Source organism: Rhinoraja longicauda, chromosome 30, assembly GCF_053455715.1.
Source record: "Rhinoraja longicauda isolate Sanriku21f chromosome 30, sRhiLon1.1, whole genome shotgun sequence".
Classification (NCBI taxonomy): Eukaryota; Metazoa; Chordata; class Chondrichthyes; order Rajiformes; family Arhynchobatidae; genus Rhinoraja; species Rhinoraja longicauda.
The window spans coordinates 5,570,567-5,592,247 of record NC_135982.1 but is presented as its reverse complement, the minus strand read 5'-3'; the positions used below and the strand labels follow the sequence as shown (position 1 = coordinate 5,592,247).

At 46.2% G+C, this 21,681-nt stretch overlaps 1 protein-coding gene across 1 annotated transcript in view; it reads right to left on the bottom strand.

Moving 5' to 3' along the window:
* Nucleotides 1-21,681, bottom strand: part of casz1 (castor zinc finger 1) — a 112,576-nt gene that overhangs the window by 81,805 nt on the left and 9,090 nt on the right. Inside the window, exon 4 of the mRNA XM_078425025.1 lies at nt 2,736-2,807. Coding sequence (XP_078281151.1) covers nt 2,736-2,807 — 72 coding nt within the window. The remainder of the gene's footprint in view (nt 1-2,735; nt 2,808-21,681) is intronic.

Below are 21,681 nucleotides of genomic sequence, written 5' to 3'. Positions count from 1 at the left end.
AATTAAATATTAATAATGTAATGACACAGTGATTGCAGAAGATCTCAAATGACTGCAAAACAGGCGTTTTGATATCTGTTTTCAAATCTACTTGTCTAAAGTTGCACAAAATTATCGCAATAACTTTGCAGGTAAGGGAAAACTCTGAACCCGGGGACAGGGGGTGGGATTATTGGCTGCCTTGGAAATCTAGATGCCTCATCAAATTAGAAGCCACTTTCCCAAGGCTGGGACTTGAAAACATTCTTGCCGCGTCAGAGCCCACAGTTTGTACCCAGTCTGAGTGCTTTCAGCGAGTAAGTTGAAACAGAACACCAGCTTATCTCACACCAGTCTGACTGCAGCACAGAGATATTTAGACAAATATTATGCATTATGCGGAGTGAATATCAAAACAGAGGGCTTAGCAGATGCAAGAGCGACCTTGTTAGAAATTCCTTAATTAAATCATTGTCCTAAATAGCATCAGCTCCTGGAATTTTTTTGCAGTATCTGTTTACTGCAAATATTTAGTTAAATTTGCATCAAGAGCACATTACTCCCTCTGCAAGGTCCTAACCCTGAAATAAATACAGCAGGCGCATCTGATATGGAATCGCATCATTGCCGCGGTTTGTACAATCCATGGGCGTAGGGAAACAACCCTTTTCCTCTTCGACCCGGGTGCTCCAGACTGCGGGGGAAATCATCTCGGATTGTCTGAGGAAGGATTGAGGGACTTCGGAAGCAGATAGGAACGTCAAGCTGAAGCTGATGATCAACCATGGTTTTAGTGAGATGCAGAGAGGACTTCACGTGACTTGCTCCTGCTCCCGACTTATACGACTCACAGAATCCTGACCTCGGGTGCTGTCTGTATGGAGTTTGCACGTTTCCCTGTGACCGCGTGCGAGGGTTTTCCTCTGAGTCCTCCGGTTTCTTCTCACAACCCAAAGACGAGTGGGTTGGTAGGTTGGTTGGCCATTGTAAATTGTCCCTGGTGTCTACATGAGTGGTGGAATCAGGCAGGAGATGATGAGAAGGTGGGGGGAGAATGAAAATAGCATTGCTGTAGGAATTATGTCAATAGATGGTTGATTATGGGATAAGGTGTGTTTGATGAATTGTGGGTGGTTGCAGGTCAGCATAGACTACGTGGGGTGAAGGGCTTGTTTCCATGCTGTCTCCTCTCTGTATCTCTATGACATCCTGGCTTTTGGCAAGTACCCTCCATTGTACCTCTATTTTCGAACCACCAAATGCTTACTAATTGAGGGATTAGAAGATCATAAGACCATAAGACATCAGAGCAGAATTAGTCCATTCAGCCCATCGAGTCTACTCCACCATCAACCAATCATGGTTGATCTATTTTTCCTTCTTAACCCCCATTCTCCTGTCTTCTTCCCATAAACTGTGATGCTCTTACAAATCAAGAACCTACCAAGGAGTAGAAAAAAAGAACTGCAGATGCTGGTTTATACCAAAGATAGACACAAAATGCCGGAGTAACTCAGCGGGTCAGGCAGCATCTCTGGAGAAAAAGGTTGGGTGACGTTTCGGGTCGGGACCCCTCTTCCCCCGAAACGTCACCCATCCTTTTCCTCCAGAGATGCTGACCCGCTAAGTTATTCCAGCACTTTGTGTCTATCTTTGTGTCTTATAATTCTGATAGAACCTATCAATCTCCCCTTTAAAAATACACAAAGACTTGGCCGCCACAGCTGTCTGTGGCAATGAATTGCATAAGTTCACCACCCTCTGGCTAAAGAAATTGTTCCTCATCTTCATTCTGAAGGTACGTCCTTTTATTCTGAGGATAAAAGAATCCTTTTTAGAATCCTTTTAGTTCTAGACTCCCCCACTACTGGAAACATCAGAAGGTTTGAGGACAATTTTGGACTTGCCTAACACAACAATCATATCCCTCTATGTAGGAGTTCTGACGTGCGTTAGTGGGCACGGTGGCACAGTGGAAGAGTTGGTGCCTTACAGCAGAAGGGACCTGGGTTTGAACCTGACCTTGGGTGCTGTCTGTATGGAGTTTGTACGTTCTCCCCGTGACCTGCGGAGGTTTTCTCCAGGATCTCCAGGTTCCTCCCACTCTCGAAAGACATACAGGTTTGTAGGTTGTGTAGGAAAGAACTGCAGATGCTGGTACCGAAGATAGACACAAAAGGTTGGAGTAACTCAGCGGGCCAGGCAGCATCTCTGGATAGAAGGAATGGGTGACGTTTCGGGTCAAGACCCTTCATCAGACCGTAGGTTAATTGGTTTCGGTAAAAATTGTTCCTAGTGTGTGTAGGATAATGTTAGCTTGTGGGGATCGCTGGTCGGTGTGGACTCAGTGGGCCAAAGGCACTGTATCTCTAAACTAAAACTAAACAGTGGTCAAACACCCTGCGTCACCAAGTCCTCCATCCCACCTCTTTACATGACACGTCCATCAGTGCACCACTTGCATATTACCCAGTGGCTTTGAAATGCAGTGAACACCAAACAATACAAGCTCAGGTTCAGAGTTGTTAACAAGATGCTTTTGAATGAATGAATGAATGAATGAATAAGTTTATTGGCCAAGTATGTACACATACAAGGAATGTGCCTTGGTGTTCCGCTCGCAAGTAACAACAGGAACATACAGTAAACAATTAAGAATAAGCATAAAACATTAAAACATTAAGAATATATCATTACAGTTTATGTAAAATTACGGTTTATCTTTCTCTATGTAAAATAAAGTAAAATTTACACACCTGGCAATGTACTTCTGGTAAATATTTATATCATCGGGCAGAGCACCTGTCTTGTCTGAAGACAATCCATTCCTAGTTTTTGCAAAGACAAAGTAAATAGAAGATTAAATTTGAATTAGTTTTGCTTTTGAAAGTAAATATACAAGCTGCCAGAACATATATGAGTCATTTCATGCCTTGTCTGCTCGCCTCGGTCTCTGTGACAGTTTCTGGGTCTTTTAATGTTCCAGTATTGAAACTTCACATTAATTATAGATTCACAACAGGAAGATTATCAAAACAAATGACATCAAATTCTAACCCTCTGGTAATTCTCAGACTTTACTGGACTTTATCTTGTGCTTAACCTTATCCACGTTACTCCCTTTATCATGGATCTATGCACTGTAAATGGCTCAATCGTAATCATGTATTGTCTGTCAGCTGACTGGTTGGCATGCAACAAATGCTTTTCACTGTACCTCGGCACACGTGACAATAAACTAAACACAAACTTCTCCTCGGCCAAGTCAGAACCATTTTGCAGAACCACCATTAAGTGGGAACTAAAGGGTTTCACATGTTTGGATACACCTACAACAAGTAATCCTTCCAAAACTCTCAAACTAGAGCTCGTACACTCCCTGCACCTGTCTGCATGCGCCTAGCATATCTTCACCTTGCACATACCTGGAGCCTTTGCATTTAATACACATGTGTCTACTGCACATGGACCTCTGTATATATGTCGCTTGGCCAACTTTGGTGTATCTCTAGCACATAAGCATCAGTAAGGGGCAGCACAGTGGCGCACCTGGTAAAGCTGCTGCCTCACAGACCCGGTTCGATCCTGACCTCGGGTGCTGTCTGTGCGGAGTTTGTACGATTTCCCCATGGCTGCATTGGTTTCCTCCGGGTGCTCCGGTTTCCTCTCACATCCAAAAGGCGTACAGGTATGTGTGTTAATTGGCCCTCTTGTGTATTGGCCCCCGTATGCAGGGGATGGAGGAGAAAGTGGGTGAATGGGTCAGCATGGGACTCGGTGGGCCAAAGGGCCTGTTTCCATGCTATATCTCTAAACCAAACTAAACTAAACTAAACTAGTACTTAAAGTCTCTGGTACATCTGTTAGCGTTTATGTTCTGGTGCATTTCTGCTAACACCTTGTGCATTTATTGATTGATTGAAAGATACAGCATGGCGACAGGCCCTTCAGCCCACTGAATTCATGCCGACTATCGATCACTCATTCACAAGTTTAATTTTGTTTAGAGATGCAGCATGGAAAGTGGCCCTTCGGCCCACCAATTCTGTGCCGACCATCGATTGCCCATTCACACTAGTTCCATGTTATCTAAGGCTGCGCTGACCAATCAGTTTTTGAAAAAATGATTAATGATTAATCACCAATGATCAATCATGATTAATTAATTGATTAATTGATTAAAGTGATAATATTTCAGGCCCTAAACTCTCTCTTCTCTAAAGGTAGTACTAGAATAGGATGGTACAAGAGAATTCCATGCTTTGTAAATAAATGTTTGGTAACTTTTCAGCCAGTTTATCCAGTAAAGCTAAGCAAAACGTAAATGTGATCAACCAGTGAAATGCGTTCAGAAATTTTCGAACGGCAAAATGTCGAATAACGAAGGCGGACATTTGGCGCAACTTTCTTGTGAACAAGATCGATAGGACTTTAGTGAATTACAAGCCGTGCGAAACAACTTTAAAATATCAGCCATCCCCATCGTCATTCAACTATCATGTGAAACACAGACATACCTTCAAACAAGTCAGTTGGCATTCCATCCTGCACTAATCAGGACACAATTCTTTTGCATTTCAAGAACAAATCAACAGAAACACCCGAATTTGTAATTGCACGTTTGACAGGTTTTGACAGGTTTAGACAGAATACCATTTGTAACTTTGGCCAAAAGTGTCAACATCAAAAATAGGTGGATAGCACGAGGTCTGGAAATCCCAAGGCGGAGACAGGGAATTTGTGATATGGTCATGAAGTTTGGAACAAAGATCCGGGAAGAAATGAAGCAGGAATTGAAGGAAAGACTATCTCTCGTCTCCCTCTCCCCTGACTGTCGGCCTGAAGCAGGGTCTCGACCCGAAACGTCACCCATTCCAGAGCCGTTTTTACATCATTATGGGCCCCCGGGCAAAGCAGTGTACTGGGGCCCCTACCATTACTCTCCCCCACCCCCCTTTCCCTACCAGCCCCCCCCCTGTCGTGCCGGCGAAAAGCACTTACCGAAAAGCACTTAGCGATGGACTTAGGGTGCTACATTGTTGCGAAAAGCACTTACAGATCGCTGTGAGAAGCACTTAGTGACCGAAAATGTTGCAAAAAGCACTTATTGAACTTACATTTTTAAAGTAGTATTTATTTATTGCAAGTCACTTAACATACACAGATCAGCATGGGGCCTCTATGCTCGTGGGGCCCCGGGCAAGTGCCCATCAGGCCCATGCGTTAAGACGGCCCTGACCCATTCCTCCTCTCCAGAGATGCTGCCTGGCCCGCTGAGTTACTCCAGCACTTTGTGTCTATCTTTGGAATCTGGGGACCGCTTTTCACTCACTTTAGACAAGTGGCCCTCAAAGAGAAACCAATGCTACATGTGTCTCAGTTCACACCACACGGACAAGCTCTTTGGCCTCGGGATGATGCAAATCAATAGTTCAATGCTTGCCGAAATAGGACTAAAACTGATCATTGATAAACTTGAAACTTTTGACAGTAATTTGAAGAAACATGTGGTTGGGATGATCACTGATGGAGTCAATGCCATGAAGAAGCTTGGTCAAAAATCAGACAATTTCCAGCCATTGTGTCATTTGTAAGGCATTCACTTAGCGTGGTTGATGTGTTGTACAAGCTGCTGCGTATCCTGTCTGCTGATGGCGATGAAGATGAGTATGAAGAGGACAAGATCTATGGAGAGAAGATTGAGCAGTCCGATGATGAGGATGAAGACGATGACTCCATTGGTGAGTGGGTTGAAGATCAATCCGTGGATGCTGAGGTTCAACTTGTCGACAACATTGCCGAAATGATTTGAAAAATCCAAAGAATTCTACGTTTTTCCTCAAAGCACCGCAAGTGAGAAATAACATACTGTATAATCTAGTCAAACATGAAAAAGGATTAGAGATGGGATTGATCCTTGACTGCAAAACACGTTGGAATTCAAGGCTGGCTGTGCTGAGGCGGCTTTTGGAACTGAGCGATGTCATGCCAACATTGCTTAGTGATCTTTCATCCAGCCATCTTTTCCGGCCTGAAATTGAGTTGCAGATGGCACCCGAATTAGCTGAAAGTTTAGATTTGATTGCAATGAGTGTCCTCGCCCCGGGACGAAGCAATTGCAACTTAGTCAAAGCTGACAAAATATTTGGTTTAATGCAGAGCCATCTGGAGCAGCAAACTGGTGATAATGGCAAAAAACTGTATGAAGCTGTTTGCATCGGGATTGGGCAGAGTGGAAACCCAGGCATTGCAGGACCCCTCAGGTACTTGGATGATCCGATGGATTATGACCCTGCCTGGAACTCCCGACTTGCGTTCCCACCCACAAAGGATCTTGCCAAAACAAGTGGCTCTTCTCAAACAAAGACGATGAATTATTTGATGAAAATGGTGAAGATGATAATAATCGAGCTGAGCCCACTGCGAAGCAAAGTAAATCAGAAGCGCTCAATGCCAATCTCTCCAGAGAGAGAGAGAGAGAGAGAGAGAGAACGTCAAGTACCGAAGCCAATGCAGTCATATTCAAAACCGCAAGCCTTTTGAAGATATTGAAGCGAGAAATGGCTGCCCTAGAAAGCACGTCAAAACGCCCAAGCACACTTGAAAAAGTGCACAGAGCACACGTGACAATTCCTCCCAGCTCAGTTGTATCTGAAAGACGTATGGGACACGCGGGGCTGAGCTATAGGGAGAGGTTGAGCAGGCTCGGACTCTATTCCTTGGAGCGCAGGAGGATGAGGGGAGATTTTATAGAGGTGCATAAAATCATGACAGGAATAGATCAGGTAGACGCACACTCTTGCCCAGAGTAGGGGAATCGAGAACCAGAGGACATAGGGTTAAGGAGAAAGGGGAAAGTTTAATAGGAATCTGAGGGGTAACTTTTTCCACACAAAAAGGGTGGTAGGTGTGCGGAACGAGCTGCCAGAGGAGGTAGCTAAGGCAGGGACTATCGCAATGTTTAAGAAACAATTAGACAGGTACATGGATGGTGTTGGAAGGAACTGCAGACGCTGGTTTAAACCGAAGATAGACACAAAAAGCTGGAATAACTCAGCGGGACAGGCAGCATCTCTGGAGAGAAAGAATGGGTGACGTTTCAGGTGGAGACCCTTCTTCAGATATTGAGAACGTGCATTCTCCATGCAGACCCCTTCTTCACCCATTCCTTCTCTCCAGAGATGCTGCCTGTCCTGCTGAGTTACTCCAGCTTTTTGTGTCTATCTTCAGGTACATGGGCAGGACAGGTTTGGAGAGCTATGGACCAAACGCAGGCAGGTGGGACGAGTGTAGACGGGACAGGTTAGTCGATGTGGGCAAGGTGGGCTGAAGGGCCTGTTTCCACACTCTATGACTAGGATTCTAGTGCTGTGGGCCTCTGTCATGAAATTGCACACATTATTGGTTGAAGAGACCGTTAATACCTTATGTTTTTTTGAGATCTTACCTAATGACGGTCTGAAGTAGGTTTAAGTTTGTGAAATAAATGTGTTTTCATTTGAAAATCACAGATATTTTGATTTTTGAAAATTAATCATTTTAATTGGGGCAAAGTGATGAATTATTAATTCATGATTAAACGCTTTTTTCAAAATTAATAATTCAATCAGTTAATCAGAAAGCAACCCTATTGTTATCCCACTTTCTCATCCACTCCCTGCACACTAGGGGCAATCTATAGAGGCCAATTAATCTGCAATCCCGCACGTCTTTGGGATGTGTGAGGAGACCGGAGCACCCGGAGGAGACCCATGCAGTCACAGGGAGAACATGCAAACTCCGCACAGACAGCACCCAAGGTTAGGATCAAAACTGGGTCTCTGGCGCTGTGAGGTAGTGGCTCTACCAGCTGCACCACCATGCCGCCCTGGCACATAGGCATCATATTTAGTTCATATACATCTCTGGTACGTATACATCTCTCACACAACACCACAGATACCTTGCACCTCTACTTTGGCAGCAAATTATCAGACTCTTGAAGGGGATATGCTGATGATGAATTCACGATCTTCCGACCTACCCTGTTGCACTCCCTGCAGTTTTATTGTTTCTCTATTGCCTCTGCAGCTACAACACTATATTCTGCACTGTATCGTTTCTCTTTTGCATTACCCATCGCCCTCCTAGATGGAGTGATTGTACTCATCTATGCGATGACTTGCCTGGAGAGCCCGCTAAACAGTTTTCATTTTATCTTGGTCCACACGGCAAAATAAACCAAAACCTAAGCAACGTTCTGATTGAGGGACATTGATCTATTTACTGTTAACCTGTTAACATGAACACTGCTTCTCTCTCTATAGATGCTGACTGATCTGATGAGCATTCCTAGTATTTTCATGTTCACAAGTTATAGGAGTAGAATTAGGCCATTTGGCCCATCGAATCTACTCCGCCATTCAATCATGGCTGATCTCTGCCTCCTAATCCCATTTTCCTGCCTTCTCCCCCTTACCCTTGACACCCGTTCTAGTCAAGAATTGGTGTATCTCAGCCTTAAAAATATCCACAGACTTGGCCTCCACTATCCTCTGTGGCCATGAACTATCATCTGACTAAAGAAGTTCCTCCTCACCTCCTTTCTAAAAGAGCTCCCTTTAATTCTGAGGCTATGACCTCTGGTCCTAGACTCTCCCACCAGTGGAAACATCCTTTCCACAAACAAAATAATGAGAGGCATAGAGTGTAAGTTTCTGTGTTGCCAAACGCTCATCATATGCTAATCCACTTACCCCTGTAAGTATTTTATGTTTTAATTTTCAATTTCTTTCATCTGCAGTCACTTGTGGCTACAAAGTACCGTTGATAGGTTTATAGGTTCATAAGTCAAAGGAGCAGAATTTGGCCATTCGACTCATCGAGTCTACTCCGCCATTGAGTCATGGCTGATCTATCTTTCCCTCTCAACTCCGTTCTCCTGCCTTCTCCCCATAACCTTTGACACCTGTACTAATCAAGAACCTATCAATTCTGCTTTAAAAATAACCAAAGATTTGACCTCCACTGCCGTCTGCGGCAATGAATTCCACAGATTTGCCAAGAAATTCCTGCTGGAGATTGTGCCAGGTGTATGGAAAGTGCAAGAACATTGCAAGCCCTTTCTATTCTAAAAACGATTAACTCTATTCCAGTGGAATATCTCAATTCCAATAGCCCCAATATCACATTTCTCTCAAAAGCGACCTCTCCACCTACATGCCCTCTTAGTTGTTTTTTCTCCCCAAGAGAGGGTGGGTGTGCATTAAGTGTCTTAGTTTATAGAATGAATAGCCCCCACATTCCCCTCCCCCACCCACTGCCTTCTGGTCAATGGCCAGACCCGTGGGACACTCACCGATTTACTGCAGTCACATTGGTAGTCGGCAACCTTCTGTGGGGAAAGAAGCAAACTGGTATAAGTCTTCCAAACTCTGCTGACATTAAAAACGTGCCCCACATTCTCACCAGCTCCTCTCAAATTCTACCATTCACCCACAGACCAGGGGCAATTCCCAGCAGCCGATGAACCTAGAGTCAGATCGAGCTCTAGGGGCTAGCGGAATCAAGGGGTATGGGGAGAAGGCAGGCACGAGTTACTGATTGTGGACGATCAGCCATGATCACAATGAATGGCGGTGCTCCTGCAAATGGCCTCCTCCTGCACTTATTTTGTATGTTTCCATGTAACCTGTCAAACTGTCTGAAGAAGGGTCCCGACCCAAAACACCACCCATCCTATATCTCCAGAATGCTGCTTGACCCGTTGGGTTACTCCAGCATTGTGTGTTATGTCAATTATATATATATGTCAATTATATATATATATAAAGACATATATAATGTCAATTGGATCATATATGCAATTGTAATGTTATAATTTGCATTATTTGGGATGTGGGTGGAAACCGGAACATCCCACAGAGCCCCATATGGTCACAGGGAGAACATGCATACTCCACACAGGCTTGAGGTCAGATTGAGCCTGGGTATCTGGGGGGGGTATGAAGCATTGGCTCTACCCGCTGCGCCACTGTGCCATCCTTGTAGCATTTGCCCAGGACCCTCTGCCTGGCCCAGTTGACCATCCCTGAGGATACAGCTGAGTTGCTTTATTAAAAGCCCAGGACATTGACGACTGCATTATCGCTACTCTGCAGTAAAGACTTGCTTGTCTTAAACAGTCCAATTGCACATCCTCGCAAACTGACAGCTGCAAGGTTGGAAAGCCAACTGAAAAGGAGCATGGGATGCAGATGGGATGAAGGTCGGCACGGTGGCGCAGCAGTAGAGCAACTGCTTTACAGTGCCAGAGGCCCGGGTTCGATCCTGACTACGGGTGCTGTCTGCATTAGAGTTTGCACGTTCTCCCTGCGACCCACGTGGGTTTTCTCCAAGATCATATCATATCATATCATATACATACAGCCGGAAACAGGCCTTTTCGGCCCTCCAAGTCCGTGCCGCCCAGTGATCCCCGTACATTAACACTATCCTGCACCCACTAGGGACAATTTTTTTTTTTTTACATTTACCCAGCCAATTAACCTACATACCTGTACGTCTTTGGAGTGTGGGAGGAAACCGAAGATCTCGGAGTAAACCCACGCAGGTCACGGGGAGAACGTACAAACTCCTTACAGTGCAGCACCCGTAGTCAGGATCGAACCTGAGTCTCCGGCGCTGCATTCGCTGTAAAGCAGCAACTCTACCGCTGCGCTACCGTGTCGGTTTCCTCCCACGCTCCAAAGATGAACAGGTTTGTAGGTTCATTGGCTACATTGGTATAGATGTAAAATTGTCCCTAGTGTGTTTAGGGTAGTGTTAGTGTGCGAGGATCGCTGGTCGGTGCAGCCTCGGTGGGTCGAAGGGGCTGTTTCCGCGCTGTATCTCTAAAACTAAAACAAAATGGGAGAACATTTTGGACAGAAAGCCGTCCGTTGATGCTTTTAACTTAATTCCAAGGTTTTATGCTGTTCCGATGAAGCAAAGCATCTCTCGTTTAGTCACAGTAATAATTATTTCACATCGAAACAGATTGCAGACTTAGTAATGTAGTTTCTTTAGAAATTATAAATCAAGTATGTGAGCTGACAACTAAAAAGGAACTGTCGATATATCCGGGAAGATGAAGGGTAAATTCCTAACTCAATGTCAACATGGAAGATGTAATGTCCAAATATCTATCTCTCTCTTGGATCTACGCATTAAACAAGCTCGCATTTTCAAAAATACTAGCCGAAAAAGAGATACCCTTGTACGTTTTTTAAAGCTGAAAAGGACAGTGATTAGTTGAAGAGTTAAACTCATTACAATAATTTTTCTTAAGCTGAATTGCCACAATCGTAAAATGCAATTACTGTAATGGACCGCTGTTGAGAAAGGTCAGGAACACTTTGAAGGACTCAATTCCTTAAACAATTGCAGTTAAAGCTGAAGGGCTTGCGGGTGAAATAGGTAAAGACAGTAAAGTACATACCCAACTGAGTCGTCCACCAATGGCTCCCCTTTGGAAAGCCGGCTGTGTGAGAAAGTTAAAATTAGGTTAATCAGACTTTTTGCTTTGCACATCCGATGGTCAGTTAGTGCAGGATAACCTGACAGCAAGCTCAGCGATGTGACAAGGAGCAAAAATACAAATTTGGAAAAAATATTTTTTTCACACAAAGGATGGCGGGTGTATGGAACGAGCTGCCGGAGGAGGTAGTTGAGGCTGGGACTATCGCAACGTTTAAGAAACATTTAGGTAAATACGCGGATAGGATAGGTTTACTTGAATATGGGCCAAACGCAGGCAGGTGGGACTAGTGTAGATGGGACAGGACGGGCAATGTGGACAAGTTGGGCTGAAGGGCCTGTTTCTATGCTGTAAGACTCAATGATTCTATGACTCTATGGAAGTGATTTGTTCAATTAGCAGAATGAGGTAGTTGAAACAGGTACTATTAAGATTTAAAAAGATACTTGGATAGTTGAATGGACTTGTTCAATAAGCAGAGGGGCCGGCACGGTGGCGCAGCGGTAGAGTTGCTGCCTTACAGTGCTTGCAGCGCCAGAGATCCAGGATCCTAGTTTGTACGTTCTCCCTGCGTGGGTTTTCTCCGAGATCTTCAGTTTCCTCCCACACTCCAAAGACCTACAGGTTTGTAGGCCAATTGGCTTGGTACAAGTGTAAATTGTCTCTAGTGTGTGTAGGATAGTGTTAATGCGCGGGGTGATCGCTGGTCAGGTGGGCCGAAGGGCCTGTTTCCGCGTCGTATCTCTAAACTAAGCTAAACTAAACTAAAGAGCTAAAGAAAGATTTCCCAGCTACTCCATCTGCTTGAGTGCTCGAGCGGACGGGAAACGCACTCCCTACTCTGAAGAAAACAGATCCCTTGCCTCAAATCATGGTGCTTGCTCTCGTGGGTCGCGGATAGAATATAAGAATTGGGACGTTATGTTGCAATTTTACAAAGCACTGGTTTTGCCACACAAGGAGCATTGTGGGCCACTAAGGAAAGAATTGGTGGTGCTGGAGAGTGTGGGGCAGATTGGCCAGAGTAGAGGGCTTTAGTTCTGGGGAGAGCTTCGCTGTCCCCTGGAGTAAAGCAAGCTGAGGGGTACATAACATGGTAACAGGTCAGAATCCTTTCCCTCTTAGCAGGGGGTAACAAAAACAGGAAGGCCCAGGTTTAATTTGCGAGGCAGGGTTTTTAAAGGGTACTTGAGGGGGAAGGTTTTCACTGCCAGAGGAGGTCATAGAGTCATACAGCACGGAAACAGGCTCTTCGGCCCAACACGTCCATGCTAGGCCAAGATGCCTCAGCTAGGCCAACCAACCTGCATTTGGCCCATATCCCTTGAAACCTTTCCTTTCCATGTAGCGATCCAAATATCTTTTAAATGTTATTATAGTATCCCCTGCCTCAACTACCTCCTCTGGCAGCTCAGTCTTTAGACCCAGTACCAGGAGGTGATGGAGACTGATACAATACAATCACCCTGTTTAAGAGGCATTTAGACAGGCACTTCTGTGGGCAAGACCCAGAAAGATATCCATGCAGTGCAGGCATACGGGATCAGTTCAGACGGGCAAAATCAGCAATCACCCTGTTCACTAGTTCTATCCAACACACACTAGGGACGATTTACAATTTTACCACAGCCAATTAACCTGCAATCCTGTGCGACTTTGGAGTGTGGGATCACCCGGAGAAAATCAGCATGGTCACAGGGAGAACGTACAAACTCTGTGCAGACATCACCTGTAGTCAGGATCGAACCTGGCTCTCTGGCGCTGTAAGGCAGCAGCTCCACCACCGCGCCACCGTGCCACCCTAAGGGTTTCTTGCATAGCAAGCGTTTGGGGTGGGATATGGGCTGATATTCACTGGAATTTAGAAAGAGGAGAGGGGATCTTACAGAAACAAATAAAATTCATGAGGCACTGGATAGGCTAGATGCAGGAAAAATGTTCCCCATGTTGGGGGAGTCCAGAACCAGTGGTCACAGTTTAAAAATAAGTGGGAGGCCATTTAGGACTGAGATGGGGAAAAACTTTTTCACCCAGAGAGTTGTGAATCTGTGGAATTCTCTGCCACAGAAGGCAGTGGAGGCCAATTCACTGGATGTTTTCAAGAGAGAGTTAGATTTACCTCTTAGGGCTAATGGAATCAAGGGATATGGGGAAAAAGCAGGAATGGGGTACTGATTTTGGCTGATCAGCCATGATCATATTGAATGGCGGTACTGGCTCAAAGGGCCGAATAGCCTACTTCTGCACCTATTTTCTATGTTTCTATGGTATACTCCCAGAGCTCCAACTGGGGTCAGATTCATTCATGGCATCCACAGGCGAGCTGGATCGGTAGCTGAGAGAAAAGGAACTGCAAAGCCATGGAGTTGGGGACTGGATGGATTATTCTCACATGGAGCTAAGGCAGACACAAAAGGCTGGAGTAACTCAGCGGGACAGGCAGCATCTCACGAGAAAATGTACAGGTGACGTTTCGGGTGGACACCCTTCTTAGACTTAGAGAAACTCAATCCGAAGAAGGGTCTCGACCCAAAACCTCATCGATTCCTTCTCTCCAGAAATGCTGCCTGTCCCGCTGAGTTACTCCAGCATTTAGGTCTATCTTCGGTGTAAACCAACATCTGCAGTTCCTTCTCTCACATAGAGCTAGCATAGACTTGATAGGCCAAGTGGCCTTCTTACATCCCGTAACAATTCCGTGATTCTGCAATTTATAATTTTGTTGATGCCTGACCCAATCTACAAGTGACAGGTATCGCCAGGCTTGGCCAGGGTACACCAGGCCCATGCACAACTCTGATGTTCTTGTGTTACCTACTCAAGCCAGCAGCCTCACGTGGAATATAACTCGAAACGTCCCTATTTAAGCATTTCCTTTATGTTTCAGAAACCCACTGCATAACTAAGGACAACAGCCCAGTCGGTGGCACGGTGGCGCAGCGGTAGAACTGCTGCCTTACATCGCCAGAGACCCGGGTTTGATCCTGACTACGGATGCTGTCTGTACAGAGTTTGTTCGGAGTGTGATCACGGTGGTTTTCTCCAGGTGCTCTAGTTTCCTCCCACACTCCAAAGACATGCGGGTTTGTAGGTTAATTGGCTTTGATAAAACAGTCCCTGGTGTGTAGGGTAGTCTTCGTGCATGGGATGATCGCTGGTCGGCGTGGGCTCTGTGGGTTGAAGGGCTTGTTTCCGCACTGTATCTGTGAAGTCTAAAGTCCAAAAGCAGCAAAATACTGCAGCTGACTGAAATCTGAAATGAAAACCGAGAGTGCTGGAAATCCTCAGCCGGTCAGGCAGCGGCTGTGGAGAGATGAGCTGAGTTAACGATGCTGGTTGAGACTCGGGCAAAGTCTCTCCACAACTCCCAGTCCAGAGACCTGAACACTACATCTGGCCTGATGTTCCACCACAGGATGAAGGCTTGCCTTTTGGGTGGAATATTAAATCCCTCTCTTGCCCGGTGGACTTGGAGAGATCCTCGAGGAAGAGCAGGGGACGCTGAGCTCTGTCCTGATCCATTTTAATCCTTCAATCAACATCAGCAGAACAAACATGGACCATAGAACATGCAGCACAAACGTGGCCCACAATGTCTGTGTTCCAAGACCATCACATCTGCCTGCACATAATCCATATCTCCCCATTCCCTGCATATCCTTGTACCTATCCAAAAGTCTTTTAAATGCCATCAATGTTTAGTTTAGTTTAGTTTAGAGATACAGTGCGGAAACAGGCCCTTCAGCCCACCGGGTCCGCGCCGCCCAGCGATCCCCGCACATCAACATTATCCTACACACACTAGGGACAATTTTTACATTTACCAAGCCAATTAACCTACAAACCTGTACGTCTTTGGAGTGTGGGAGCAAACCGAAGATCATGGAGAAAACCCACGCGGTCACGGGGAGAACGTACAAACTCTGTACAGACGGCGCCCCTGAGTCTCCGGCGCTGCATTCGCTGTAAGGCAGCAACTCTACCGCTGCGCCACCGTGCCGCCCATCTTCGGTATTTGCTTCAACCACCACTCTTGGCAACGCTCTTTCCAGACACCCACCACCCTCTGTGTAAACAACCTGCCCCAGGCATCTCCTTTAAACTTTACCCCTTTCACCTTAAAGCTATGCTTGCTAGTATTTGATTTTTCAAAAGATTTTGACTGTCCACCCTGTCTATGCCTCTCGTAATTTGATGTACATCTATCAGGTCTCTCCGCAACCTCTGGCATTCCTGAGAATACAATCTGGCTGACCAACCTCCCCCTGGAGCTATTACTCTCTAATCCTCCTCTGCATCCTTTCCAAAGCTTCCACATCCTTCCTGTAATGGGACTGCACGTAATACTCCAAGAATGCCTAACGTAAATGAAGACCTGTCAAGCTGCATCATGACTTCCTGACTCTTCTACTCAATGTCCTGAACTATGAAAGTAAGCATACCATATGCCTTCTTCACCACTCTTATCTACTTGTGTTGCCACTTTCAAGGAAGTTATGGACTTGGACCCCAATATCCCTCTGCACATCAATGTTTCTTCCCAACTGTTATCAGGCAACTGAACCATAGTACCACAACTGGAGAATAGGCCTGAGCTGTTGTCTACCTCACTGGAGACCTATCGACTATCGTTGATTGGACTTTACTGGCTTTATTTGGCACTAAACATTATTCACGTTATTCCCTTTACCGTGTCTCTGTACACTGTGGACGGCTCGATTGTCATCACGTATTGTCTTTCCGCTGATTAGTTAGCACGCAACAAAAGTTTTTCACTGCACCTCGGTACACGTGACAATGGCTAATGCTGTTAAGGGTCGTGCCGTTAATTGTATATATTTTTCCCTTACATTTGACCTCCCAAACACCTCATACTTGCTCGGATCAACCTCCATCTGCCATTTCTCTGCCCCATTCTGTAGCTGATCTGATCATGGGATCTTGCTGTGTGTTTAGTTCAGTTTAGTTTAGCGATACAGCACGGAAACAGGCCCTTCGGCCCACCGAGTCCGCACTGACCAGCGATCCCCGTACACTAAATACTATCCTGGGGACAATTCACATTTATACCAAGCCAATCAACCTAAGAAAACCTGTACATCTTTGGAGTGTGGGAGGAAACCAAAGATCTTGGAGAAAACCCGTGAGGTCACGGGGAGAACGTACAAACTCCGTACGGACAGCACCTGCTGTCAGGATCGAACCCGGGACTCTGGCGCTGTTGGCGCTGCAAGGCAGCGACTCTACCGCTGCGCCACCGTGCCACTGTGTCTTTGGCTGCTCCATGCCCTGTGACATTCCCTACAGCAGAGGCTACATTTCACAAAAGGGATGCAGAGCAATTTAGGGACGTCAAGTCAGGGCGCTGTGGAGATGGGAACATTCTTCCGTCCCCGTCTGTTTGGTCTATTTATTTTCCCTGCCTCGCATTAATGGAATAATCAAGAGCGCTGCACAGAAACGCAGCCAGTAAAGTTGCACCTGAACAAATGGAGAGAACGGCAGGATCAACCTGCCTCCCCGTGCCCGCGTGGAAAGGTTAAGATCATTATTAATGTAATCAGAGCGCAGCCTAAAATAAAATGGACTCTGTGCTTCGAGATGAAAACCAATTTCCAGCATAATAGGCTCATTCATTTTGAATACAATATGATTGAAATTATTTTGCGCAGTGACGCATACACTCACTGATGTTGTACAAGTTATTGGTGCACACCTTTGTTTACTGTCCACGCTGATGATCACACTGGTGGCTCTCACCCGCCTGCCCGCTGTCACATTCCCACTCCCTGACTCGGGATAGCTGGAAGCCCAGATATTGATGTTAGCTTGCACTCCCCTGGTATCACCTTTGCTCATTGTTTCAATGCTTAGTTTAACTTGGATTCATCACCTTGTGAAGACGTATAGTCATAGAGTCATCGGGTCTACGGCATGGAAACAGGCTCTTCGGCCCAACTTGCCCACACAGGCCAACATACCCCATCTACACTGGTCCCACCAGCCTGCGTTTGGCCCATATCCCTATAAACCTGTCCTATCCATGTACCCGTCTAAATGTTTCTTAAACATTACGATAGTCCCAGCCTCTGGCAGCTCGTTCCACACACCCACCACCCTTTGTGTGAAAAAGTCACCCCTCAGGTTCCTATCAAATCTGTCCCCCCTCACCTTAAACCTATGCCCTCTGGTTCTCGATTCCCCTACTTTGGGCAAGAGATTTGCCCGATCTATTCCTCACATGATTTTATGCATCTCTATAAGATCACCCTTCATCCTCCTGCGCTCCAAGGAATAGAGTCCCACCCTGCTCAACCTCTACTTATAGCTCAGGCCCTCGAGTCCTGGCAACATCCTCCTAAATCTTCTCAGCACCCTTTCCAGCTTGACATCATCTTTCCTATAACATGGTGCCCAGAACTGAACACAATGCTCTAGATGTGGCCTCACCAACATCTTATACAACTCCAACATGACCTTCCAACTTCTGCACTCAATACACTGACTGATGAAGGCCAATGTGCTAAAAGCCTTTTTGACCACCCTATCTACTGTGATGCCACTTTAAACAAACTATAGACCTATACTCCTAGATCCCTCTGTTCCACAACATTACGCAGAGTTCTATTGTAGGGTTATCCCACCTAACTTTGAAACTTGAGGGGATAAGATGGCATCAGAAACCCTTGTGCACTGCCTCAGTGTTATCTACTATTAGGAAAAAGGGAAGTGCAACGAGACCTGGGTGTCTTTGTACACCAGTCACTGAAAGTAAACATGCAGGTACAGCAGGCAGTGAAGAAAGCTAATGGCATGTTGGCCTTCATAACAAGAGGATTTGAGAATAGGAGTAAAGAGGTCCTTCGACAGTTGTACAGGGCTCTGGTGAGACCACATCTGGAGTATTGTGTGTAGTTTTGGGTCTTCTAATTTGAGGAAGGACATCCTTGCTATTGAGGCAGTGCAGCGTAGGTTCACGAGGTTAATCCCCGGGATGATGGGACTCTCATTTGAGGAAAGTTTCGAAAGACTGGACTTGTATACACTGGAATTTAGAAGAATGAGAGGGGATCTTATAGAAACATATAAAATTATAAAAGGACTGGACAAGCAAGATGCAGGAAAAATGTTCCCAATGTTGGGGGAGTCCAGAACCAAGGGCCACAATCTAAGAATAAAGGGGAGGCCATTTAAAACGGAGATGAGAAAAAACATTTTCACCCAGAGAGTTGTGAATTTGTGGAATACTCTGCCACAAAGGGCAGTGGAGGCCAATTCACTGGATGAATTTAAAAGAGAGTTAGATAGAGCTCTAGGGGCTAGTGGAATCAAGGGGTATGGGGAGAAGGCAGGCACGGGTTACTGATTGTAGATGATCAGCCATGATCACAATGAATGGCGGTGCTGGCTCGAAGGGCCAAATGGCCTCCTCCTGCACCTATGTTATGTGTTTGTATGTTTCTATTCTTACACTTGTACTTGTATGAATGTAACTATGTATTGTTACTGAATAATGCAAAAATAAATCTCACTGTACCTACGCACATGTGCCAATAACCTGCCATTGTAGCACAAAAACCATCATTCCAATCTCCCTCCCACCATAAGCACCAGTGCTCCTACTCCAATGTTACACTGGAGGGAATGTGACTAAGATGGTGTTATCCTTTAAGAAGACAAAAAACAGGCGTTGGCTCTCTGACTCCTCACACCACTGGCTGATATGACCCAGATCTCAGCTCCTCTCTAGTACCAGTTCTTCAGAGCCCTGAATTCCTTGACCTTTCAAAAACATATCTACATCCTCGTTCGATGCCCCTGCGATCCAGCCTCCACCACTCCATGGGGTAGAGGATTCCAAAGATTCACCACCCTCTCTGCCAGGTCAGATCCCTACGTGACTCAGTTTTGAATCATTGCCCCCTAGGGCAATGGCAGAGCGGTAGAGTTGCTGCCTTACAGCGTACGCCGCGCCGGAGACCCTGGTTTGATCCCGACTACGGGTGCTGTCTGTACGGAGTTTGTACGTTCTCCCCGTGACCTGCGTGGGTTTTCTCCGAGATCTTCGGTTTCCTCCCACACTCCAAAGACGTACAGGTTTGTAGGTTAATTGGCTTGGTAAATGTAAAAATGATCCCTGGCGTGTGCGGGATAGTGTTAATGTGCGGGGATCGCTGGTCGGCGCAGACCCGGTGGACGGAAGGCCTGTTTCCACGCTGTATCTCTAAACTAAACTAAAGTAATCTTTTAACCAAGTCCACTTCTTTGAGATTCTCAGAGAATGAAGGGATATCACATTGAAACGTGCCGGGTAAAGAAAGGCAAGAGATAATAAGAGTGGATGTGGGGAGGATGTTTCCACTAGTGGGAGAGTCTGGGACCAGAGGGCACAGCCTCAGAATAAAAGGACGTACCTTTAGAATGGAGATGAGGAGGAATTTCTTTAGCCAGAGGGTGGTGAATCTGTGGAATTCATTGCCACTGATGGTTGTGGAAGGCAAGTCATTTTGAAAGCGTAGATTGACAGGTTCTTGATTAATACGGGTGTCAGGGGTTATGGGGAGAAGGCAGGAGAATGGAGTTGAGAGGGAAAGATAGATCAGCCATGATTGAATGGCGGAGGAGACTCGATGGGCTGAATGGCCTAATTCTGCTCATATGTCTTATGGTCTTACTCTCCCACCAGCGGGAACATCTCAGCGTCTACATTGCCACCTTTGGGTGTGATGTCAAACTGTCTGCCCTCTCGTGGATGGGACTGTTTCGAGGAAGATCAGAGGGAATTGATGATGATGATAACGATTCTTCATTGTCATGCATACCTAGCTACAGTGAAAGTCTTTGTCTCTGCATACAACGTACACCAAAGAGTCACTGCATAGGTGCCGACAAAGTTACAAAAAGTGCTCATCCCTTCTACGCCTCCCCCCTCCCCCCACCATCTCCCCCCCACCCCCTCCCCACAAGCCGGGTGCCCCTCAGTTCTTGGTGGCTTAGTGCTCAGTTGGTCTAATATCCTGGTCAATTCCCAGCTCTCAGCCAATGTCAATGAAACAGTGTGGGCTCTGCATGTCTGTGAGATCTTGCTGTGTGCAAACTCCATCGTTACACAGTGCCCTCACTCCTTGGGCTATTCAGTGGTCTGGAACAGTGTACGCTGTTTACATATGCTGTTGCCCTGCTGCAAGTACGAACGTCATTGTTCCATCTGGGACACATGACAATAAAACACTCTTGACTCTTGGAGAATGTGCACGTCGCCACAGAAATGCAAGCCTGTCTTTCTGGATCCCGTTGCCCCCATGGACTTTCACACCTCCCCCCTCCCCCCCGATGGCCCCCATTCGTCACTCTGGGAGATGCACCCTCTCTGCACTCCGTCCGGGTAACCAGGGCGACGGGAATTGTGTCCCCAACTTCAAAGCAACAGATTCACCCCCTTCATAGTTTGCCTCCCAACTTAGTTTAGATTAGACATACAGCGTGGAAACAGGCCCTTCAGCCCACCACACTGCACAATGATCACCTGTACACTAGTTCCACACCACGCTGCCCACCTGTACACTAGTTCTACACCACGCTACCCAATGATCACCTGTACACTAGTTCTACACCACACTGCCCACCTGTACACTAGTTCTACACCACGCTGCCCACCTGTTCACTAGTTCTACACCACACTGCCCACCTGTACACTAGTTCTACAGCACGCTGCACAATGGTCACCTGTACACTAGTTCTACACCACACTGCCCACCTGTACACTAGTTCTACACCACACTGCCCACCTGTACACTAGTTCTACACCACGCTGCCCACCTGTACACTAGTTCTACACCACGCTGCACAATGGTCACCTGTACACTAGTTCCACACCACGCTGCCCAATGTTCACCTGTTCTCTAGTTCTACACCACACTGCCAAATGATCACCTGTACAGTAGTTCTACACCACACTGCCAAATGATCACCTGTACACTAGTTCTGCCTTTCACACTGAGGACAATTTACACCAGCCAATTATCCTATAAACTCGCACGTCTTTGGGATGTGGGAGGAAACCGGAGCACCCGGAGGAATCCCGCGCTGGTTACGGGGAGAACGTGCAAACTCCACACAGACAGCGCCCGAGGTCAGGATCGTACCCGGGTGTCTGGCGCAGTGAGGCAGCAAATCTGCCGCCGTGCCTCCTGGTGAGACCAAGA